This window comes from Rhopilema esculentum, chromosome 5 (assembly GCF_057945365.1).
Source record: "Rhopilema esculentum isolate cy_ngs chromosome 5, ASM5794536v1, whole genome shotgun sequence".
In the NCBI taxonomy this organism is placed as follows: Eukaryota; Metazoa; Cnidaria; class Scyphozoa; order Rhizostomeae; family Rhizostomatidae; genus Rhopilema; species Rhopilema esculentum.
The window spans coordinates 761,905-781,684 of NC_142819.1; the positions used below are offsets into that span (position 1 = coordinate 761,905).

General features: G+C 37.2%; 1 protein-coding gene across 1 annotated transcript in view; it reads left to right on the plus strand.

The window, feature by feature from the left end:
• Positions 1 to 2,339: 2,339 nt before the first annotated feature.
• Positions 2,340 to 19,780, plus strand: part of LOC135690140 (poly [ADP-ribose] polymerase tankyrase) — a 34,390-nt gene continuing 16,949 nt past the window's right edge. Inside the window, exons 1-18 of the mRNA XM_089108593.1 lie at positions 2,340 to 2,668; positions 4,633 to 4,884; positions 5,519 to 5,681; positions 6,338 to 6,590; positions 6,713 to 6,818; positions 7,204 to 7,364; positions 7,947 to 8,031; positions 8,371 to 8,457; positions 8,919 to 9,056; positions 11,197 to 11,271; positions 11,658 to 11,821; positions 12,111 to 12,393; positions 12,716 to 12,872; positions 13,248 to 13,492; positions 14,335 to 14,487; positions 15,885 to 16,058; positions 18,397 to 18,546; positions 19,171 to 19,269. Coding sequence (XP_088964719.1) covers positions 2,453 to 2,668; positions 4,633 to 4,884; positions 5,519 to 5,681; positions 6,338 to 6,590; positions 6,713 to 6,818; positions 7,204 to 7,364; positions 7,947 to 8,031; positions 8,371 to 8,457; positions 8,919 to 9,056; positions 11,197 to 11,271; positions 11,658 to 11,821; positions 12,111 to 12,393; positions 12,716 to 12,872; positions 13,248 to 13,492; positions 14,335 to 14,487; positions 15,885 to 16,058; positions 18,397 to 18,546; positions 19,171 to 19,269 — 2,961 coding nt within the window. The 5' untranslated portion in view covers positions 2,340 to 2,452. The remainder of the gene's footprint in view (positions 2,669 to 4,632; positions 4,885 to 5,518; positions 5,682 to 6,337; positions 6,591 to 6,712; positions 6,819 to 7,203; positions 7,365 to 7,946; positions 8,032 to 8,370; positions 8,458 to 8,918; positions 9,057 to 11,196; positions 11,272 to 11,657; positions 11,822 to 12,110; positions 12,394 to 12,715; positions 12,873 to 13,247; positions 13,493 to 14,334; positions 14,488 to 15,884; positions 16,059 to 18,396; positions 18,547 to 19,170; positions 19,270 to 19,780) is intronic.

A 19,780-nucleotide genomic window follows, 5' to 3' on the forward strand; every position in this document is an offset into this window, starting at 1 on the left:
TTCGCAATTACCATCCGGCAACCCAAGTGATGTTTCTCGTGATCTAATTTTGAAACGATTTAAGGTGTTTTTAAAACTATGTCATACCATCATGTTGAAATAAGCTTTTCTGTTGAAAACATTTTGAAGTACAAAGTAAAAAGTTGGCGAGGCTAGATTCTACGAAGATTTAGTTAGGGGTTGCTAAAATTTGACGTTACATTATCCTTTGGAGTTACCATTGATCTAGGACAGTTAGGAGGAATGGTGAAGTTGGATTGCGATTTCCAATCGAACATTTTGTGACGAGAACAGAGTAGCGCAGGTTGCCATGTTTCTTAAATCAGCTTCAACGTTTGGTAATATGCAGCACCAAAGGCCATCCGACCAAAGCTGGTAAGCCTAGAACAAGTGACAATCCAATCAGAAAAGTTTCTTTTATTTTGTAAACAGGTCGGGGAAATTGCTCCCTGGTCCTCCTTCGTCTGGGGACCGGATTAGTGCGGGGCTATGTGCTTTAATTCTCTTTTCATTAGCAGACTTTCTGTTTGGTTCTATTCGCTTGTTGATTTCAAAAAAAGTGTTATATGTGCAGAAAGTACTAAAATAGACAATTGTTAAGCATTAAACGACGACAAACAAATCCACAAGTCAACTGGAAGATCCATAACACTTACAAAGACTTTTGTCGAGGAAAGTAACCTGTCTTTGCCAAAATTCAATATTTACTTCTTAGCCACCCCCCCCCCCCCATCCCCCCTATTTCAGCTGAACAATATGCAACCAGTTTCCCTAGCTATTTTGTTATCTCAATAATTTCACGTACATAAAATCACAAAAACATGCTAATTCATTAAAACAAACATTTTTAGAAGCAACTGAATTGTTGGGCACAGTATGTATGAAAGTTGTGAAAAACAAAAATTGGCTGAGCGTTAATCATGTGAAAATTTGAATGTTTGAGCATGGTTTGAGCAAAACCTACCATCTTCCATTTTGCAAGGTTGCTTTTAGCAACGTTTTCAAATACTTTTCAGTGCAGTGTGCGATACAATTTTACGACCAATATTTTTTGTACAGTAATCGTTTAAACATATAATTTGCAGGGACGGATTTAGCGGGGGATGTAGGGGGTACGACACCCCTAAATAGTTCTGTACCCTCGGTAAATTTGGCTTCATTTGTGAAAAATCATTTGTTGGTAGTCAGTAGTAACAAAGTAACGCCAAGATTTTACTTTATTTTTTTAGCAGTATTTATCTTTTTATCAGTAGCGCAGCGGGGGGGGGGATATTCTCAAATTTACTCTAACCTAATCTCGAGAGCATCGTCGCAAAAGTTTTCTGCTCGCTTATTTGATTAAAACTTTGGAAAATCACTTTTTCCACGTAGAGAATACTCGCCTTACACAATTGAGGATTCAAACGTTAGTGGAATTGTGAAGGAAGTGGACAGTTGTAGAATATCGTCAGCCACCTATGACGTTGAATAAAGGGAAATTGCCACGTAAAAATGCCATGGCTTTTTCAAACACATTTACAAAATGGTTGTTTTCCCAAATTCTTAGGGTCGTGATGAGCAAAAATATTTTCCTCTTTGGCCTAACAATCTTCCAAACCTGGCCGTGTCACCGTTGAAAACCAAATTTTAAAAATGGGCGTTTCCATCATTTTCCAGTGACCTGAAGGGTGTAGCACCAAAATTAGTGTCTAACACCCCCCGATCATTGTTGCTTAAATCCGCCCCTGATAATTTGGTCACAAATAACTTTTTTGCAGCCTATATTTTTAATAGGTCGTCACATCATAGAAAATGCAGATATTTTTCTTTAACGTAACTATCTGTGATGTTCAAATGAAATGGAATTGAAGTAAATTGAATAAGATTTGTCTCTTCCTAACATAAAATTTTATCTGCCTTTCCAGTTTGTACTCGATGGAATTGGACGCTTTAATAAAGCAAACAAGTTTCTTGAATCTGATTAATTGGTTCACTGAGAAAATTTAAGAACACATTTGTATCGATTTTAGGAATTTCTTCATTCGTTGTTTATGAACTTTTTAGCAATTTGTAATGTATGAATTTTTACCATGCCTCCTAGAACCCAAAAGACGACTTGCCACTGTCTCTCTTAGGGAGCATTGGAAAGCTTAAACAACAGAATTTTCCAAAACAGGATCTTAACTCTTTTGAAAATGATCAATCAACTTTTTTGCAGCCCTGTGATAAATTTTTTGCTCTATGTCATTTTTCTCGATAACAAAAACATTTTGCTCTGATTCTTTGCGATGTCAGCGATTTTTGACGGCAAGTCTCATCCCGCCCGTACCTTTGTGCAGGGAGCGTCAACCACAACAACAATCACGATTTGCTGAATAATTGCTTCTTGCTTCCGGGTGCCCCTGAATAAAACTGGTGCCTTGAAGACCCAGCATTCAGATTGACGCCCAGAAGCTGAGTTACAGCGCTTGCAATGAGCATGAATCGGCCTTTGCTTAAAAGAACCTCCTCGATTTCGCAAAGAGTTGATCAAGAGAGGAACGACGTACCTCCCTCGATCAATCTGGAAGAATCTAAATCTGCAAAAGAAAATGCCAGGGACGATGGTAGAGCCAGGGTTGAGCAAAGCTTTGAGCAAGAAGATGATACTGACATGAGTAATGCATCGGATTCTGATACTGAGGAGCAGGTAAGTGGCCATTGACGTTTATTTAGACTTTTAGTTTTAGGGCAGGTGTCTCGCACCAGGCCGGTCTGCAGAGTATGGCACTTTTCGACGAGATCTCCGGTGTGCACGAGCAAAAAGCCTGGTGTGCCGGTGTGCACCACCAAAAATTTCTGGTGTGCTGGTGTGCACCAGCTATTAAATTTTCCCCTGTTATGGTTAAAGTTTTAAACTTGCATTTCACCGTAAAAATGCGAAGGAGCCTGCCTCACGTGCCTTCTTCTTTTGCCCGCCTTTTCTTCTTCTTGTCTGGGTCCTTCCAATAGAAGCCACATAAGTTTCTATGGGACCACACCTAGCCACGCCCATATTAGTTGCCACACCCAAAAATACCTAGTGTGCAACAGGTTTTGCACAAAAATATCTCCGGTGTGCACATGCCATACTCTGCAGACTGGGCACCAGGGGTGCTTAGCTTACCTACCCCTATATGCAGGAATTGGTCCATTTTTTGAAGATTACTCAGGTGTGAAAAAGCAAAATTTTCTGCAAGTCACTGGCTGGAAACTTAGTGCTCTGTTTTCAGAAAAATGTTTAATTCAGAAATATTTGTTGAACTTGATGATTTCGAAATCTTTAGTTGTAAATCATTTTGTATTTTTCAAAAGGATTTCTGTTTGAAAGCATTAAACCAAGAATCTAAAATCGTTATAGAAAATTTATTATACAAGCCAAATAACTGGAAGAACCAGCTAAAATAGCTAAAAATTATTTGAAAATTGCTTTAAAAAGAGCAAACATTTTATAACATATTGGCTAAGATCTTTTTTTTTGTCTGACACTTCTCAGAGTATAAAATGTCAGTATAAGGGTCAGAAAAAACATGATGAAAAATATATACCCAGTTGTGGAACAAAATAGGCCAATCAGAAAAGCGCAAACACAAGACTGGCATAGTTGTCCAATCAGTGCCGCGTGCCTAAAAAATTTACCACTGGAGTCTAAGAGAGAAAACTAACTCCTTTCTACACACTGGGGGCTTTACGTTTGTATGTAGATTCAGGTATGTCGTGACCAGGGGGTGTGTAGGAGGGTACCACACCCCCAATAGTATCTCTATAGGAAATTTCAGATAAAATCGGCTCGCTGGAAGAAACGCTTTAGGTATTTCGGAGACCTTCCTGTCATAAATTTTGAAGGATTGCTTTGGTGAAATTTGTTAAAAGAGTGCATTTTCCAGGGAACTGGAAGCATCAAAATTTGGAAAGGCTTGCCTCGCGATGGCGCTGTGTAGATGGTTTGTATCTCATCCTGGTAACACAATTTCACCCATTTGTAGCTATTGTTTCAAGCAGAAGTAAATTCCCCATCATGACTAGAAGATGGAGCAATGTTAAAATAAACTTTGTAAGCAGTTTCTTGTTTCAATACAAGATGTTATACCCTCCTATAAGCAATATTAAGAATTGCCTCCATAAATGCCAGGGGCTGTTGTTGGATATCTTATCAAAGAGGTATTCAGTATCTAGTTCTTTATTTAAACTGTAAATGAAGCCTCATTTCAGAATGCTTTAAGTTTCACAATAGAATATTGTGTATTTAGAAGCATCCATTTGTTTTTATCTTTAAAAGCACTAGAGATTACAAAATGTTATGTACATCTGAAGCTAAATCTGAAACAGAATTTATATCTTCTGGGTTAAAATAAATCCCAAAGTTTTTATTTGATCAAAATCGAATTAGAACTTTTTTAACAATAGAGCACTTGCGTCATAAGACAAGGATCCCGTGGAGATAATTGTCAACTTGCATTCCAATCTGAATCAATCTGTGGATCGAATGGAACTGATCAGAACAACATGATCTGATCTGATCCACAGATCTTTTTCCAGAACCAATTAAAGGTCAAACACCTATCATGAAATTCCATCTGGTTAAATTTCATTCAATTGCGATTAAAGGTAATCATCAATTCTCTTGCCCTAAAGGCTACTAATCAACAATCAGAGGAGAAGCAAGCTCAAAGAGCCTCAAGCAGAATCATGTCAATAAAGAGACGTGGCAAGCTGGAAAGGTACAAGAGCATGAAATTTTTGTATGTTGCAAATGACTACCTTGCCATTAGAGGCCAAGGATATGATTTTTACTTGTGCAGAGTTTTGGAAGATGTTCCTGAAAACAAGGAGAGTTTTCAGATTGCCTGGTTGGACCAAGTAGGGGAGAAGAAACAAGTGTTTAAGGTGTGTGCTGATTTTTTTGTACCTAAAGATTTATCATTTTGTCTTGATCTAAATCTTGGTTGATACACCTAGTATTCAAATATTTAATGCAAATTTTGGTACAAAAAATCTAAGCAACATCCAGTTTTAAATTGCTTGGTACAATGAAAATTTCTAAAAAATATTTGCAACCATCACTAACCATTTCAGTATTTTCCCCCATTATAATCGATTTTTATCTGAAAATCTTGCTCCCATATTGACACAGTTCTCTTAAGCAGGTATAAGAGCACCACTGCAAGTTGTTTGTAAAAAATTAAAGTTTACCAAAAGCCACATTTAAAATCACTTTCACTTACCAAAAGTCACTTTAAAACCCTTTGTCAAAAAAAGGTTTTTCAAATGCCTTTTGATAAAGTTAAGTGCTGGAACTGTCCCCAGAGCTTTTGCTATAGGGTTGGGCCTTGACAGTGTGAAATTTTGAAATCTAGGGGTACTGCTTTGGCAAACTTTTCAGCAAATAAAGGATGCCGCCCAAATTTTGAAGTGAAGTGTGACCTGAAAATCCTCCTTCAACACAAAAGTTAGTAACAGGTCTGACTGTCTTACATTTAGAAATGAGCATGCCCTCAATTTTTAATGTTCTATTTTGTAGACCTCATATGATGACATTTGCTACAAAGAGTCAGTAATTGACAGAGTCAATTTAACAGAGGGCGGTGATGGGATGCTTCACCTTGGAAAGAAACACTTAAAACAAGTCAAAGATTTGCTAAGAGAAGCCCTTCAAAATGAGAATGCAAATCTCCCAGCCACAGGTATGTAGTAGCTTTGCAACTGAAGGCATAACTTGTGATAAATTTTTTTTATTTAAAGAAAAAAGAAAGAATAAAATCGTTTTTTCAAGCTGGCTTTTTTCAATATCTAGTGATAGTTGAAAGGTAAACATTCAAGATATTTCTTGCATAATGTTCTTTCTCCATTTCAGCTGCATTATCTACAATGCCTGCCAAAAGTACTTGGAACATCCAGCAGTTGACGCTACATTTGATATCTTTCATTCCTTTCATGAAAAAAAATTACTCATTCTGCCCCCTTCCCCCTAAAACAATGTTGATGATTTAGAGAAATATCTAATTTCGGAAGCAAAGGAAAGTGCTTCCTGAAATCCTAACCCGTTTGATAGTAAACCAACATTGTTCTGTAGGGGAGAGAGGGATGATTGATTTTGAACTTTAAAATTGACGTCAGTGTTCTAAGACTTTTGCCAGGCATTGCATAAAATGATGAGCTAAAATGTTTAAATGTATTGTTGGCATTCTTTTTCTTATAAACTTTTGCCAATGTTTTGATGTGTTTCGCCAGTAGGAGATTGATTCTCAACTCTAAGCTTTGCTTGCTTGAAGACAGCCAGTTATGACGAGCAAATTTTAAATTTCAACCAAACTAATAACAATCTTGATGCCTTTGATAGAAACCAGCGATGATGAAGACGACGGAGATTCAGTTGAGGATTTAGAGGATAAAGAGGAAGAAGAAAAAGAAGAGTCAGATGATGGCCCATCACCGAAGAAAAGGCGGAAAAGAGCAGCAAAACCGACGGAGAATGACAACAAATCTAAAATAAAAAAATTGAAGGAAAAGAAAGCAAAGATCGTGAAAAGAAGAGGATTAATGCCTAATCAAGATATAAAGATTGTCGAGAAAGACCCACTCTTTGAAGAGAAGTATGGGGCTTGGGTATTAATAGTGAATTCTCAGAATGATTGAGAATATTTCAGTTTTGCGTTCAACTGTTTACAACAAATTAGTTCTGGCTCACGTTCGTGTTGTTACTTCTGTTTTTTAGGAATGATCTACCGATTGCAAACGTAAAGCGAGGCGTACGTGCCGTCCTTCTTAATGACATGCAGATGCTCAAAGAGGCAATAGATGATGTTGAAAATGTATACACGGTGAGAAATTTTCGAATTTTTGCTAGCTATCGCTTCTTGTTTGTGCCTAGTTTTTTAGTTGTGCCTAGCAACGAAAAGTTCAAATGAAAGGCATATGTTGATGATCCAAAATCTGGCTTTTTGTCTTTTCGTAGAATCTCAATTCAAAAATTTTATGTTGAAGTTTATTTGTTTAAATTTGTTCGCTAGGCATTATATGATGATTCTCAGGATTTCAAGAACTCTTTATCTACAAAACAGATGTCATAAAATGGTCTGATGTGTTTTGAAATCTTTTTAATTCACTTGCTGACCATTGGTAACTAGCTGTTTTTTCTTTCATCTATCTTTCCAACCCCTTTTTGAGTCCTAATATCATAAATAACTGGTTGATGCCATATCTTAGGTATTCTGGGATCGAAGTGCTGATATTCATCTTGGTCCCTTGCATTATGCATTGTTGACTGAAAATAAAATGGCTGTAGATCTCTTGCGGAACGATAAACAGCCAAAAGAAAGGAAAGCTAAACGACCTGCTGTTTCCCTGGAAAAAATGAACACTGGAAGGTATAACGTTTTCACATTTTGCATCAAGCTGTTGATAAGAAACAACTTTCACGAAGAGCATTTGAGAGTTTGCAATTAACTGCAAAATTATTTCTTTTATCACAATGAAAAAAATGCAAAAAAACTCAAGTTGATCATTATTGAGATGGAGGCAAAAACATAACGTTATCGAGTTGCCCTCACATCCAACATGACAAATATTCCAAAACTTTGCATAATACAATATAAATACACTATAAATACATAATACAGAACAACACAGCACAATACAGCACAATCCAATACAAGACAGTACAAATACAGTACAAATACAGTTTCAGACTGTACAAAATACAACCTTGTGAGTTATTATATTAAATCCACCTGTGGATTTAAAGTTATTATATTTTCCAAATGCTGCTGGCCAAATTTTCATCATACTGCAGACGTTAAAAATGAGCCAAACAAATGTTCATCATACTGCTTCTGTTTTGCAACTGGTAGCTCAATTTCATTTCAAGAAGAAAGAGCTTTCTCTTAAAGCTAGGATTCAACTTCTTTAAGCTAGCTTGTAAGCAGCTCGTTCTTCCATATTTGTTTTAGATACAATTTCTATACGTTTGGTCATGCTGTCAGAGAAGTACAGGCAAGCAGAGGCGCAAAAGAAGGCAATAACGCTTTTCTAAAGGTAAAATGCAGCCTGGTGCTCTGTTACTATCGGCGTTGTGATGATTTGTTCTTGACTCGCATCCTTAGATGTATTCTCATCGCTTAATAATTAAGCTTATTGGTTAGTTTTAAAGTCCCATTCGTGTAGTCGCAGTGCTTTCGTACTGCTTCATTTTTTACTCATTAATGTTGACATCAGTTGGTTTTACCAAGCTCTGTTCCTTTTGATACATTTTTGCTGGGCAGACAAATCATATAAATTATTTTTTAGTTGATAATTTGAAGAGCCATTTCTTCTTTATATTATCTTTAGATCCTCCCTTAGTCCCAGGTACTTGTACTTGTAGTCTCGTCTTAGGAAAGAGACTATCAAGATGATGTAAGCGAACGATTCTGCTTGAAATACGTCACTACTGAAATGACTGAATATTACTATAACAAGCAGGTAAGTGTTTTGCTTGCAGCAATTTGGAGTGAAAAATATTTATTTCTCTTTGTTACCTACCTTTTTCTTTGAATAGCACCTTTATTAAAGGAAGTTTTTAAAACCACCCTCAGGCCACCTAGATTTAAGATAATTTCCAAAAATAAGTGGCTGCCCTCTCTGTAATGAGTCCGGACTCTGTTTTTCCGTATTTACTGTTTTGCGACCCTTTTTGTTGATTTATGATGCTTCCTCTCAATCAATATTGTTTCAATTATGTCCTTATAATCTTAATCGAGTGACCGCTATCATGTTTTCATCTAATTTGTCAGCATCAATTATAATCTCGAGATGATATAAGGCAATCAAACACGACATCTTTTTATGCAAGTGATTCTTAATTGCATGGAAATGGGGTTGAGAAATATTCTCAAATTGTGACTGGAAATTGTATAATTATAGGAAAATAAATATCTTTTTAGGACAATCAATACTCGTTAATGACTGAATTGGGTTCAGCCATCAGGAATGGTCGTCGAAGTATTGCTGCTCATTTTCTGAACAAGCATGCTGAAAAAGAAGATTTAACGTCATATGGATTCAACTTTTTACATAAGGAGGTATAAAAAGGTTTTTTTAATGACCTAATACATACACGAATACATCCGTATGTCATATGATGCAACGTCCATTAAGTATAGACCTAGAGGATTAATCAGACATGTTGACGGTGTCACTCATTATTCCTTTTGCATTGGAGATGCTGTTTTCGTTAACTTAAAGATTACGTCATCCTCAAGATTAGGTATCGCAAGGGTCATCTCCATAGTTCATTTATTTCCTTTTCCTTCAGCAAGGCTGATTTTCAAGGGGCCCTCAATTTAAATTAGTGCGACATTTAAATGAATATAAAAGTTAAAGCAAGTTTGCAAACAATCTTTTGGTGGTACAAAACTTGTAAATGGCTTTGAAAAAAGCAAACATTTAGTAAACTAAAGCTTTTCGTCTGACACTCTTCAGAGTTTAAAACGTCAGAACATAGATCGAAAACTCTACGCTAGGAAATATATATACCCAGTTGTGGATCGAAATAGGCCAATCAGAAACACGAGCACATGACTGTAAAGGTTGACCAATCAGTGCCGCTTGCCTATTAGAATGTTACCAATGGAGTCCTAAAGTGAAAACGAACTCCTTTTGTCTACACAGTAGCGGTTTTTTCGTGCTTATGTAGATAGATTCTAAAACTGCTAGGTGGAACGACGATCGGGCTTTACCAATAATCCGAAACATGCTGCCCGATAGCAGAATTGCAGGTTTTAGTTGTAATTTTAGATTTGCAAGACCGAGGTGGCTGTTCTCTTTGGGGATGGGTTTTGTTTCTAAAATTAGACGGAACATGTTGTTTTATTCTATCCTCCAATCTTTGGGTGGTGCGTCCTACGTAGCCAGAATCACACTGGCACGTAAATTCATTTACAACAGAACTTTTTTTTGTGGCAGGAACGCAGTCCTTTTGAATGAACGGAAGGGCCTTTTTTGTACTATACAAAAAAACCGCTACTGTGTAGACAAAAGGAGTTCGTTTTCACCTTAGGACTCCACTGGTAACTAGGGATGTACAGGATATTCGGTAGGCCGGATAATCCGGCACCGGATCGCTGATTTTTTGAAAATCCGATTCCGGCCAGATTTGTTTCCGAAATCCGGCCAGTTGCCGGATTTTCCAGAACTTTAATCATAACTAAGAAAATTTGGAAAACCAAGTCAGACTACCTTCATACAGTGATTAAAAATGGATTTTCTAGAACTAAACAATATCGACGATAAAACAAGCGCCTTGAAAACAGATTTGAAATGAAAGTGCTCGTCATCACGAAACAGGAAGACTGGATGATATAATTCACAGATTTGGTCCAGGGTTGCCAGATCGGCTTTTTAGGCCAAATTTTTCATTTTTGTTTTTTAGATTTAGATTGCCTGGAAAAATTGTTTTTTGCTTGCTACTTAAATTTGACCTTGTTGGCCTTTTCAGCAGACCTCCAAAATTAATAAGTAATTACCACATTCATAGAATAAGAATTAGTAGTTAACTACAAAGTGTTAACGAAATTTCAATTTTATCACCTAACCTAAACATTATCTTGATATTAGCAAAGGGTTTTGGAAAAATGTAAGATTCTTATCAAAGTTAAGAAATTATCTAACAGGCACAAGCGTAGAAATATAACCAGTGCCTGCTCGATGGATTCTTGAGAGAGTTTTTGATTTGGCCTTTTTATGAGCATTTTGGCTTAAATTGCTCACCAGTCTAGCCTTCGTTTGTAAATTCAATCTGGCAACCCTGAATAGGTCTCTTTGATCTTCTCGCTATACATTTTTTCGCAAAGTGGCTCAAAACTTTTTATTACTGAAAATTCTATAAATGGTCAGATTATCCGGTAGAATCCGGCCGGATATTCCACGAAGAAATCAGGTAAATCCGGTTCCGGCCGGATTCTGAAAATCCTGATCCGGTACACCCCTACTGGTAACATTCTAATAGGCAAGCGGCACTGATTGGTCAACCTTTACAGTCATGTGCTCCTGTTTCTGATTGGCCTATTTCGATCCACAACTGGGTATATATATTTTTTTAGCGTAGAGTTTTCGATCTATGTTCTGACGTTTTAAACTCTGAAGAGTGTCAGACAAAAAGCTTTAGTTTACTAAATGTTTGCTTTTTTCAAAGCCATTTAAAGCAAGTTATTTTCTTTGTAGGTCCTTTCATTTGATACCGAACCATTATCGAAGTTCCGAAGCCAGTCTGTGACAAAGAAGAGTTTTATGGAAAAGGTAATAAGACTATATTTTTAAAAACCTCTTTTTCGACCATTACATCTGAAAAAAGGATGCATTTACTTTGCCTCTGACTTTTAATTGAAATTGGCTCAAAGCTGTGCAAATTGGCTGCGATATTGCCAGTTAAATGGCGGAATTTGGCTAAAGAAGCAACGTTGTTGCTGCTTGGCTCATAATTTTTAGAACCAAGATCACAAATTATCACTGTGATTTCATAGGGAGAGTGTATATCCTAGATTCCAGTCGAGTTTAGCGATGTTTCCAGGACGTAAATCATGGATAAAATTTGCTTGATTGTCAAGAGAAATTGCCTGTATTCTTGGAATGAAAATCATTTCTTTGGTTCACTGATGCAACACAATTTGAAATACTTTATTTAGATATTGCCTCTACACTGTGCTGCAATAAACCCGAACCCAAAATATTTGCAAGCGCTCTTCTCAGCAGTCCCTGATTGCCATGTTCAGGACTCAAAGGGCAGGAAACTGATCCACTACGCAGCTGCATGTGAAGGCCCAGGACCCTTGGCTTTCTTGATATCGAGGTATAGTGGCTGTAGTATATTTTGAGTAATGTATGATTTCTGCTATTCTTAGCACTTGACTTCTATCTCAGTTCTGAGTTCTTGATTTCTAAGGAGGCTACTTTTAGGAAGTCACGAATTGATTTACAGGATGAGAAGTTTAGGACAAATGAGTGAGCCTTGATGGAAAAAGGGTTGAGATCTTTGACAGATTGACACACCTCGTATCAAAATCAAAGTAGTCTTATATCTTTTTATGGCTGATTTTAATGTGAAACACTCATCTTTATAAATAACTAACAATTTCTAGAGGTGCTGACCCTAACGATGTAGATTCGAAAGGAACAACCCCTTTGATGATTGCTGCCAAGCTGGGTAGGTGCGCAAATGTAGAAGAGCTTCTGAAAGTTAAAATCGAGATAGAGTTTAAAGACCAGGATGATGCTGAGGATGACGAAGTTGACAAGGAGATGGACGACAACGAAGATCCTTTGCCTTCCAGCAAGGGTATGGCTCCATGCATCAACATTAATGCAAAGGGCAAAAGAACGACCAAAGCCCCCATACATTATGCTGCAAAGAATGGCCATGAGGTCTGCTATTGTTTTGTCATATTGATGTATCTTGATGTATCATTTAACGTTTCCAATGCCGAATCGCAATTGTTAAATTCAATTGACCGAAATACCTGTTTCTGCTTGAAAATTGATATGGACTCTTAGTTAAACTTGTTTTATCAATTTTCTTTGACTAGTTATTATTCTTTGGTATAAGCTGTTTACTATTCTGTATCTTTAATTATTTTAAGTTATTTAAAAAGCCTGTCTGTTAAAAAAGGAGACCATGTCTCTAGATTTATTTTACAGTCAAATAGCGAGAGGTTCGGGTTGAACAGCTTGCCTGTTTCATTCATAGAGTACCGTGAGATTGCTGGTTGAGCAGGGAGCAAACATTGACCTGCAGACTGGTGCTAGTAAAGGTAACATGACTGCATTAGCATTGGCAGCGGAGCGAGGGCATTTGAAAATCGTGAAAACGCTGATAGAACTTGGAGCAGCACCCGACGGCAAAGGTATACTGGCAATTCCATTTTGGTATATGAAATTTCGCTGTAGAATGGAAAAGAAATTTTAAGTAAATAGAAGCACATTCAGCTCCATGAAAAGGAAAATTTGTGAAGGGTGGATATGCTATCATAAAAAAACCAAATATTCTAAGGAGCCTTCATTCATAGCGCCATGATAATCACGTTTACGATATACGGTATGCAACTTGAATGATGCTCGTGTAATGTTACTAAAATGCGGCCTGTCACTTATCTGTTGCTCGAAACAAGCACAATGAACTGCTTGTCATAGGCAACAACGATTCTTCGAGAAATGGAAGGTCATTCAGCTAATATCCTACGTCACGTGTGATTTGGTTTTGAATGCTTCTTTTGTTCTAGTGAAGCACAACAAAAGGCCCTTAATGTTAGCTGCTCAAAATGGTCATTACAAGGTGATGGCTTATCTCCTCAACATTGGGGTCGACCCAAATGCCCAAGACTCCTCCCTGAACACCCCTATTCACTATGCCGCTGCCTATGGTTGGTATCATTGCGTAAATCTTCTCCTTAAGGCTGGTGCAGACCCAAATATGGGAAATATTTGGAAGGTTAGTAATCAATATATAATGTGTATTGGCTTTCAGGTTAAAGTTTGCGGTTAGATTACTCGAAACAAACTTTATACATGAGGTTTATTTGCAGTGTCTTGCATGGAAATTGCCAGTAGGAATTGAATTGTAATTGAAAAAAATACATGAAAAGTCTCCAGAAAATGTTCCTGTCTATTATCATCTAATTATCTTGAATAAAGCCGTGTAGTATGAAATTATATCTGTGTGTGTGTCAATTCTCACTCTTCTTTCCAATAGACAACACCCTTAGCAAATTTGACTGTGATTGATCAGAAGTTTTGATTGTGGTTGGTGCGAAGGTTTGATTTTGATTTATCGGAAGTTTTGATCGTAACTGATCAAAAGGTTTGATTTTGATTTATCGGAAGTTTTGATCGTAACTGATCAAAAGGTTTGATTTTGATTTATCAGAAGTTTTGATCGTAACTGATCAGAAGGTTTGATTTTGAATTATCAGAATTTTTGATCGTAACTGATCAGAAAGTTTCGATTTTGATTTATCAGAAGTTTTGATTTTTAAAAAACAGACGTTTTGATTTTGATTCATCAAAAGTTTTGATCATATTTTGTTCCCGAATAGAAAGGGTAGAACGATTAACTCTAAATCTATTTATCTATTCTTGCTTGAAACTTCCTTTTTTGTGTTTTCTTTGCTAACACTTAAAAGAGTTCTGTGACAAATTTCTTCTTCATAATCTTCTGAATTGACAAAAACACGTGCCCCTTTTGAAAGGCAACTTGATTTTAATCACTTACGAGTGAACTTAAGGGAAAAGATGCGCGAGTTATGTAACTATCATCAATTAGCTAGAATCTTTGTCTGGATCATCTGTCTTGAACATTCTTGTTTTTAATTTTTTTTGCAGAACAACTTCCCGTTAGTAGAGCTGCTTCTTCAAAACGGTGCAGACGTCAATACCATGCGAGATGGAAGCACCCTGAAACCCATGCTTCACGTTCTATTATCAAAAACCGAGTGTTTAGATTTGATAGAGATGTTTGATGATGTGAGTTGTTTGCAAAGCTCTCTTTGTGCTCTTCACGTTCATTGTTCTATGATCTAAAGTGATTTTCTAGTTACAACCTTTTTTGAAAACTTTCTTGCCTCAGTAAATGTGAGGTAGCTCAAAGTGTAGAAAATCAAATAGAAGAAGTCTATTCTTACAATTCCACTGACATTACTGTCAATTACTGTCAAAGTTGCCCCAGCCAGCCTGATTGTGACATTTACGTGCACTCTGTTTTATTGAATGTACTCTGTTTTAAGAACTTTGTGATCTTCATAGGTGATCTTCATAGGTGACCTTCCAAGGTGATCTTCATAGGTGATCTTCATAGGTGAACTTCATAGGTGATCTTCATAGGTGATCTTCATAGGTGATCTTCATAGGTGATCTTCATAGGTGATCTTCATAGGTGATCTTCATAGGTGATCTTCATAGGTGATCTTCCAAGGTGATCTTCATAGGTGATCTTCATAGGTGATCTTCATAGGTGATCTTCATAGGTGATCTTCATAGGTGATCTTCATAGGTGATCTTCATAGGTGATCTTCATAGGTGATCTTCATAGGTGATCTTCATAGGTGATCTTCATAGGTGATCTTCATAGGTGATCTTCATAGGTGATCTTCATAGGTGATCTTCATAGGTGATCTTCATAGGTGATCTTCATAGGTGATCTTCATAGGTGATCTTCATAGGTGATCTTCATAGGTGATCTTCATAGGTGATCTTCATAGGTGATCTTCATAGGTGATCTTCATAGGTGATCTTCCAAGGTGATCTTCATAGGTGATCTTCATAGGTGATCTTCATAGGTGATCTTCATAGGTGATCTTCATAGGTGATCTTCATAGGTGATCTTCATAGGTGATCTTCATAGGTGATCTTCCAAGGTGATCTTCATAGGTGATCTTCATAGGTGATCTTCATAGGTGATCTTCATAGGTGATCTTCATAGGTGATCTTCATAGGTGATCTTCATAGGTGATCTTCATAGGTGATCTTCCAAGGTGATCTTCATAGGTGATCTTCATAGGTGATCTTCATAGGTGATCTTCATAGGTGATCTTCATAGGTGATCTTCATAGGTGATCTTCATAGGTGATCTTCATAGGTGATCTTCATAGGTGATCTTCATAGGTGATCTTCATAGGTGATCTTCATAGGTGATCTTCATAGGTGATCTTCATAGGTGATCTTCATAGGTGATCTTCATAGGTGATCTTCATAGGTGATCTTCCAAGGTGATCTTCATAGGTGATCTTCATAGGTGATCTTCATAGGTGATCTTCATAGGTGATCTTCATAGGTGATCTTCATAGGTGATCTTCATAGGTCATTCCTTTACTTTTCTGCTTTGTATTTCGAACTCACTTTTCTTAATTTCTGTATCTTAACAGCGCTCAAAGCATGAAAATATTGATGACCTGACTGGTGACCAAATTGAGAAAATCTATGAAGAACAAAACGCCGAAGTTAAGGAAGCCTTTTTTAAGCTTTTTATGAAATGCGGTGCCGATGTGAATGCTGTTGCTGAAGACGGAACAACTCCTGTCATGTTAGCGATTCAACAAGTAAATATTTTTCATTTTCTCTACTGAAACTATTATCAAGCTTTCATTAGATCATCAAAACTTGCTTTTGAGGCTACGGTTGCCTGATGCGTTCCCCAGCTCAGCTATTTTTAAATCCTTTTTTGTGGCTTGTTTCTCTTCACGGAAAATAGCTAGCATTCTTTTTTTAATGCTCTTTTCTCCCAGCACCCATTTTATCTGTTGACCGCTTCTATCTAGTGACATGCTATCTGTTGACGTGTCACCACCATGTTTACCCTTGCCATCTCTATAGACCTAGGCCTTGTTCAGGATCGGATCCGTATGGATACAAGAGGGGTGGCTTTCTGTCGCATTCTAACAGCAAAATTTCGGCTGTACTTATTTTACATAAGAAGTGAGAAAACATGTTTACTTTGAATTCAAGCGCAACTTTCAGCAGAAGAGCTGTCTCTGGCAGTTCAACTTTGGTCCTTTATTAACCTCTCTATTCATTTTGAGAAAATGCAGACAGTTAAAAACTAGGTTTAATAGCTCAGGTTAAACCAAATGAAAAGATTCGAAACAATAAATTTCCGTCTTTTCGTGAAAAGTCTAGAAAACCGTATAGAAATTACCTCGTGATGGATATTTTCCAATTCAATTGGATTTGTACCTATTTGCATCCGATCCTAGCCGTTGACTCCAGGGGCGGATTCAGGGTGTCGCACAGGTCGCACGGAAGACCGTCAGATTTTCAGAATTTAGTTTTAGTCTTCAGTCATTGAAGTAAGGAAATCGTGTTTATCACAATCTTTTATTTTCCTCCTTAAAGATAATACATTCTGCTCTCTTTACACAATGAACACAGGACCGAACTTTGTCGATCTCACACACAATGCTACGATTTAATTCAATATAGAAAAAATTCCAATACCATCCTAGACCGTAAACAGTATGATTTTTAAGCATGTCGCCCGTGCCGCACAAATATGCAGGGCTCTTTGTTATGCAAATATTTTACCAAATCTCACCAATCAAAATTCAAGTTTTCACATATTTGTGCGGCACGAAAAGTCTGTAAACACTATGTTAGATTACTGTGCCGCACAACTGCTGGCAAGGGAAGAAAGTGGATGAGGTTGTAAGTTGTGAAAGGGAAGGGTACAGGAAGTGTACACTTCTGAATCTCAAGATATTTCGTTTCAACTGCGTGTTGGATTTGCTGGAAAATTTGGAAAACCTTTTAAAGCGAAAAATGTTTGACTGAAAAATTTGAGCGTTTCAGGGCCCCAGTCCTAATTGCTCTGGTTCTGGGGGGGCTGGGCCCCCATCATGGCTCCGCCCTTGACCATGAGGGAGGCCCTCTAGACCGCCTGCTGGGCAGTGTTAATGTGGGACCGTCAACTTTTATTCTGTATCCGCCCCTGGTTGACTCATGACCTTTTTAGATATCTTCGAGGTAACCTAGACCCTGAGATCAAAATGGGACCACCTTGATGGTACACAGGGATGAAAAATGAAATATGAGAATTCAGTGGGACAAAAATTTATCAGAATTTCGATGTTGATCAACAAAAAGGCTATATTAAGGAAAGGCATGCATGAAAAGAACTAAAGCTAGTGTGTTTAGGAATACGAAGGTCGGGAAAGGTGTGTCGCTTAAGTGAAGGAAACCACGACGGAGAAATAAATTATAAAAACGGAATGTAGACAACAACTAGGCTAATAGAAAGATTATCTTAGAAATTAAGTTAATGCCGTAAAGTTTCTTTCAAATATATGAGGTTAATATCAAGTGCAGCAATTAGGGCTTTGTTTAAAGGAAGCAACATTCATAATGGTCCTATTTCGAAATGTGCCGTTTGCATCTGTTCAGGATTAGCATTTTCCAGGACTGGCTCTATTTGGGTCCGATTTTTAGCCGGATACACTTGCTTGAAAGCCCAACAGGCAAATGATAGCGCAGATTCGGAAATAGCAATCTATTTCTTCACGAGCTTCAACTGTCTGCATATTCGCATATTTATTTATTTGTTCATTTTCAGTACCTTGCATTTCGGTACCGGAGAACTGATATGTTTGAAAATCATCAAATGAAAAGCTAAAAATATCTGTATAGCTATTCACTAAATTAATATTTCGCAAAGACAGGCAAAGCGTTGTAGTCAACTAGATATGCAAATTGTTCTATAAGAAGAGCTCATTTAATCTCAAAACTTGTTACTAAGTTCTTGACTTTGTTTTTTTTTCTTACATATATATCACGATAACAACCAATCAATGATTGTCAAGTAAGCAAAATGTAAATACTGAAAAGCATTTGGTTTTATAGCATGTATCTGATTGCCTACTGCTTGGCCTCTTTTCCCATTTATAGGGTTTTGTAAAGAAATCAGAGATGTTTCTTTCAAATGGAGCAGATCCGAGGATCGGCAAAAATTCATTTGGACAGAATACGTTTCATATCTTGGCTTCTTCTTGCATTTCTGCTGACTGGTCCAAGTTAATGTCATTGGCTGTCGATAAAGTTAGTTTTAACATTAGCGTATTTATTTTGTTGTCACTTTTCCTTTAAATGAGTTCTCAACTGCATGTATATGTTCTGTTTATGTGTATTCTGAACGTGAGAGTAACATGCAAATATTCTTAAGCATGTTCCCAAACTAGTGTTGCCTAACATTTTTGCCTGTGCTCTGGTATCATTGTGTTGTTATTCTTCCAATATGCAAAAATACACCTTCAAAATCGACAAAGCTGCTTTGTACGTTATATAATCTTCTCAGCTCCGTTAATAGAGCTATCACCCTTGAAACTGGTATTTAAATAATTGAGTTTATGCGCCAGCTGTAGACTTATGCTATCATTGTAAGTTATATTAGCCCTGTGGTAATGAACCGGGGTATTACGTGAAAATATAAATACACCAAAGAATTTGCCCAATATTTCGCCACTGCGACAGCGTGGCAGCGAAGCATTACGAAATTTTCTATGGATGAAGTTTTCGTCCTGAACTCTGATATTCATTTTGACATTTATGTTGGTTATGAATATGGCTTACCTCATAATCTTTGTCGGTGATTTTGCCTGCATAACTTTTCTGGCTAGTATTTTCATTCAATCACTGCTAGATGCTTGTATCTTTTCTCCGCAGTTTGGTCCAATGTCTGATCTGATCAATGAGGCTGATAACGATGGTTACACGCCAGTGTTGTTAGCATTTGAAGCACTAGCTACTTCCGCTTGCAAAGAGGTTTGTATTATCAAAGTTTTTTATTGATTTTCTCAAATTTTTTACCCTATGCAGGTAAGGTTTGCACGAACCTTCAAGCCGAGAAGATAAAATGGCAACAGTATTAGTAAAGTTTATTTTCCAAAAAAGGCATTGGTCATACATTTGTGAAGACGGAAGTTGGCCAAAATAAAGACTTTCTAGACATTTTACTAGGGGAAACGGGGTTGTGGGGGGTTGGGGCTTAGAAACAAAATACTTTTTAAAGACTTAAAAATGATTATTAAGGAGTGTGAGGAATAAAGAGTTTTCATTCCCTGGCTCTGCCAATTTTCTGCAATGCCAACCATCAAAGACCATAAAATGGCTTAAAATGGCCATCCTTGAGCGTATCCGGCTCGGCATTTGGCTCACCTTTTCCGGAATGCCAATCTAGAATAACAGGGTTGTATTCTACTCAGATTTACGCTTTATTTGCTATTCAATGGTTCTTCAATTTATTTGTTATCAATGGCAATTTGTTTTTTCTCAG